At 41.9% G+C, this 5,208-nt stretch overlaps 1 protein-coding gene across 1 annotated transcript in view; it reads left to right on the top strand.

Moving 5' to 3' along the window:
• LOC107745321 (band 4.1-like protein 1) overlaps window positions 1-5,208 on the top strand; it is a 349,703-nt gene that overhangs the window by 340,454 nt on the left and 4,041 nt on the right. Inside the window, exon 17 of the mRNA XM_016559185.1 lies at window positions 4,358-4,453. Coding sequence (XP_016414671.1) covers window positions 4,358-4,453 — 96 coding nt within the window. The remainder of the gene's footprint in view (window positions 1-4,357; window positions 4,454-5,208) is intronic.

Genomic DNA, 5,208 nt, shown 5'->3' with positions numbered 1-5,208 from the left:
ACGCAGAATCAACGGGGAAATCGCGCGGCGGTGGGACATGTTTTTACATCAACGAAAGGTGATGTACAGATGTTACAGCGTTAAAGAAGATGTGTTGTACTGATCCAGAAGCGCTCTTCGTTAACTGCAGGCCGTTCTATTCGCCGCGGGAGTTTTGCTCGTTCATTCTCCTGAGTGTTTACATTCCTCCGCAAGCGCACGTGAGCTCAGCTTTTCGCCGGCCAAACAAGTTGGTGTTTTTTCAATGTAGGCTTCAGACACGGGTCACGACGAGGCGTTCCCCATAGCGACCCCTAGAGGACGCAGTGTCTCGTTCCCCTCAGGGAACCATGGTTACATAAGTAACCCGAGACGTTTCTGGTTCTGTTGACACGTGTTGACTCACTTGAGCCCCCTGCTGGTGTGTGTGCAAATAACACCCGTCTACAATTATTCTCCTCAAAGGCGGGATGAGACGCTGCTACTGTTAATTACAGTGCTTCCTGCTGGGAAAAACGTTTTCATGTCTGGAAATTTCAGTTATTTTTTCTTCAAAAAGGATAAAGGAAATAACATAGTTGTACAGCGTAAGCTATGCATGAAGACTCTTGCTTTAACAAAGGCTACTCCACCAACTTGAACATTTGCAGGTACGACTAGCATGAAAATCATCATGTTAGCTAAAATTTAGTGTTTGTTAGTGATTTAAAATTCCATGGTGTGCATGACTGCAGTTGTGTGTAAGTTTTCTAGTGGAAAATGAGCTGGAAAATGTAGAAATTAACACGAGAGTCCCCACCCCAGATCAGTCAATGAAATAAAGAAAGATCATAGCATTTCACATATATTTCGACATGTAGGCTTATTTTAAAATAGACTATATGTATGGTGTAATTTTTTTTAATGTTGTGTATAAACTATATTTATTTTTGCTTGTACATGTTAAAGAAATAAAATAAAAATAAAATCGTAATACTAAACTGTATAGTCACTAGATGTCTGCATAGCCTTTTATATAAATATATATATACGGGCTGTAATATCTAGATGGTGAAACAAGACACAATTTGTAATAGTTTCAAATACTTTTTACTATAGTTTGTATTAGTTTTTAATGAAGTAATTTGTAACTGTAACGGAATACATTTTAAATGTAAGCCTCCCAACCCTGCCTAAGATTTAACAGTTTCTCAGATCCTTTTAGACCCAGATGCTTGACTGCTCTTGGTAGTATGATTGTTCGTTCAGAACCATCATTTAACATTGCATGGGTGTCCAGAAATCTTTTGCCACTGCGGAGTCTCACCGGGACAACTTTTAACAACTTTCTGCCTGAGTGAGTGGCCTGATCTAAGTAAACATGAGTAGTGGTTGCGTTAACTATAAATATTTTTTGGTTCTCCACAGAAAGTAAAACTTCATGCAGAACAAGCAGGTGAAGCCCCCTACATGTAGGGCATGTTTTCTTGAATGTACAGCTGTCTTGTTTGTGTTCTCGTCCACATCTCCAGCATTTATTGTGCTCTTTAATCCAGCTTCCTCTTTGAATGTGGTTCAGCTTGCAAAAGGCACAAGCATTGAGATAATGCTCATGGTTGTTGCAGTAGGTTGTTAGCTGTAGCTGCCAATTTAATGTCTGTGAGGGAGCTAGAGGGCACACTGTTGGCTTTAGATTGTTCACTGCCTCTGAGAATCAGAATCAGAATGAGATTTATTGCCAGGTATGTTTACGCATACAAGGAATTTGTTTTAGTGACAGAAGCTGACAGAATTGTGGCTGCCTTGGCTTTAGGGTGAGGAAAGGGTTTATGCTCTCGTCAAAGTGGCTCTGCATGAACTGACCCTGTTACACGCCTTGATATTTGAATGGCCTGAGCCTTTCTTTCCAGCTATTCAACAAACTCTGGCAAGGTGTAAGTCCTGGAACTGGCACTTTGAGCACCACCTGGCTGAATGGCTGGTGCATTCAGAATAGCTCTTAGCTCACAATGAATTAGCTGTCTTGGCTGACCATACCTCTGCTCTAGGGCATAGAACTGGTCTAGGGAAATTGGATGTTAACATACCTCTTAGCTACCTGGCAAGCAGCAGGCAGTTCTAGATGATCTAAGAGCACCTGATACTTTTAGTCCTCAGTCAAATGCCTTTGAGGGCCAAGGATACTGTCTAGTCCTTAAGCATCAGGAAATCACTCGCATTCTCTTAGGAGAAGACTGCCAGCTTGGTTTGGGTATGCCAGGGGAGGGAGCAGTGGCTATTTCCATCAGTCCAGGTGCCACAGGATTGACAGGATAATAATACTGTAGTTGTGGTCCAGGCCAGGGAGGTGGAGCCAGAGGTAGTGGCTGAAAAAGACACTCAGGATGCATCGCTGGTTCAGCTGCTACAGGCTGAATGGGAGCTGGCATAGACTGCACAGCAACTGGTTGATGTAGTGGCTGCATATGCGTGGGTGCAGGTTACACTGGAATCGGCTGATGCTGTGGCTGTACCTGAGGATGGGCAGGCTGAACAGGCTGAGCTGCTGAGGGTAGCCATGAGTCTGAATTTTGGAGTTCGGCAAATGGTCTTTGAGGCTGTTGCCCAGACAGAGAAGTTACACATATTATATTGTGACGATATTGCATGTTTTATTTTGTCCAAAGTTGCGTAGGAGACCTGTGATAAAGCATTTGCTGTGGGGACAATGCTACAATCACAGAGGGCTCTAATCCAGTGTTACTAGGTTCAGTGTGAGGAAGGATCTGGTAGTGTCTTTAAAAAGGAGCTCTGCATACACTGCTTGAGAAAGAGGGAGCGGTCGAAAACTGCTTTGTGCTCTATACACAGCTGACCGCTGCGCTGAGGCAGGGGCCTGCTTACATTGTGTTAATGAGTGAGGGAGTGGAACTTCACTATTTTCATGGGTGGTGCTGCTTAAAAGCAGGAGGCTCCTTGCATCGCATAAATAAGTGCGACTGGGTTTTTTCTACTCTGACCGCTGCACTGAGGCGAGGGGCTGCTTGTATTGAGTGAACGGGTGACTGATTGGAATTTTCCTGTGTTCCGAACACACCTGGCAGCAGCTCTGTGGCAGGGGCTGCTTACATCGTGTGAGCGGTTGGAACTTCCTGAAGACAGGGAACAGCAATCCAGGCACCATCCTCTGAAGAGCAGATTTTAACAGTAAGCAACAAGAGGATTCTTGAAGATGGCATAGCTGGGTGAAGGAGAAAGATTCTTAGGTAAAAGGAGTTTTCGCCCAAGTGACTAGTCGAGTCTCGAATGTCGATATGTCTCGAGTCTCGATATGTCAAGTCTTGAAAGGGAACCCATACACATAAAGTTGTATATTTACATTACATTTAGTCATTTAGCAGACGCTTTTATCCAAAGCGGATGGTGAAATTTTGATAAAGTGATGGGTTTGTTGAAACCACAAGCAGTTCTGTCTTAGCCAGGTTGAGTTGAAGGTGATGGTCCGTCATCCAACAAGAAATGTCTGTTAGACATGCTGAGATGCGAGCTGCTATCGTCGGATCATCAGGATGGAAAAACATCCATATGTGATATAAGCAACAAGAGGCTTCTTGAAGATGGCATAGCTGGGTGAAGGAGAAAGATTTTCATGTAAAAGGAGTTTTCGCATATAAACATCCATATGTTATATGTGATGCTAACGTTCAAAGTTTTCAAACCTTGCTCAAAAATTTGTCTTTCTTAATCGAAACTCTGGCCATGTAAATCATACATTGTCTGAAAAGGAATAAAAGTTGTCTGTTTTCCTGCCTCTAGTGTTCATTTAAACTGGAAACTGGATTGATTCATAGATATGTATTATTTATACACGGCTGACCGCTGCTCAAAGGCACGCCTGCTTATAACACCTGAATGAGTGAGCGACTGGAACTCCTTTGTGTTCCATACATGACTGAGTGCTGCACTGAGAGGGGGCTGCTTGTGCGACGCGAGTTAATGAGTGGACAATGTGCGTATGAGCACTGTACAAATGCTCAAATGCTTTTTCAGTTTTTCTGGACTGATGGACTACAGGGTTCTGGTTGTTCCACAAATGATTTCTGGAGATGCTCTGGATGGCCTGCTCTAGGAAATTCCTGGTTGTTCCAAAATTGTTCTTCCTTTTAAGAATAATGAAGGCCAATCTTAGCAGCCTTCAATGAAGGAGATTTTTTGTAGCCTTCCCCAGATCTGTGCCTTGTAAATGGGATGCATCTGACCTAAATTTCTAGTATCATAGCAAAGGATCTGAATAGTGGTTTACTAATTGTGTACTGTATGTACAGTTGTCTGTGTGATATTTATTTATTTATTGCTTTGCAAAGGGGAGAGGGGCAAAACTGTTTAACAGTAAAACATATAACACATTGTTGTATTTCAGGTAAGGTCAAACAGTCTGGAAAGACACTTTGTTGCTTCTCCTGTCACCGTCACTACGGAAAACATTACATCAGCAACCACGACTCAAGTGACCAAGGTAAGAGACGTCACCTTGAGTTTAAGAACAATGGGCCTCATTTACGTAATGAACGTATGACAGAAAATTGGGCGTACGGTCGTTTCAACGCAAAACTTGGAATTTATCAATATGGACGTGAGCAGTGGCTACGATCAAATCTCACGTCTGGTCTCAGCTCATGTACGCAAGTTATTGAGTTACCTGAACTTGTGCGCAGCATAGTAAATATGGTGGAGCATTGTAGAATGACAGCATTTTGTTCATTTTTCTTTTCCTGACCGTCAAACGAAGCTCATTAGTCGATCGTTAACCAGTAATATTAGAATGTCTTTTTTTTTTTTTATATATACAGGGCTTTAGCTTTATATGCACAAATAGCAGCATAAACAAGACCATGAGGATTCAATTGTCGCATCATGCAGCTGCAGCGCTTCAGTGAAAGGAGAAAAACAGAAATTAAGTCTATAAAAGGAATAAAATAAATAGGATCACACACAATATATAATAGGCTATAATATAATTAACAGATTAACAAAAGGAAGAAAAAAAAACACTGCAACAAGTATAGGCTACGCTCGTTTTTGTGACACTCTTAATGCATTTTATTACTTTTCTTTATATCTTTATTTGATTTAATCAATCTGATCGCACAGGCGCCTCACGCACACACAAACTACATTAGTTCTACCGTTGCCTGACATTTCAACCATTCATCATCAAACTAAAATGCAGTCAACCAAACATAAAAGTTACACTGTTTATTTTAAAAGGTC

The sequence above is a fragment of the Sinocyclocheilus rhinocerous genome, unplaced genomic scaffold (genome assembly GCF_001515625.1).
Source record: "Sinocyclocheilus rhinocerous isolate Xijiao unplaced genomic scaffold, SAMN03320098_v1.1 scaffold1730, whole genome shotgun sequence".
Classification (NCBI taxonomy): domain Eukaryota; kingdom Metazoa; phylum Chordata; class Actinopteri; order Cypriniformes; family Cyprinidae; genus Sinocyclocheilus; species Sinocyclocheilus rhinocerous.
Note: the sequence above shows the minus strand (reverse complement) of the source record. Positions and strands in the feature narration are given on the sequence as shown.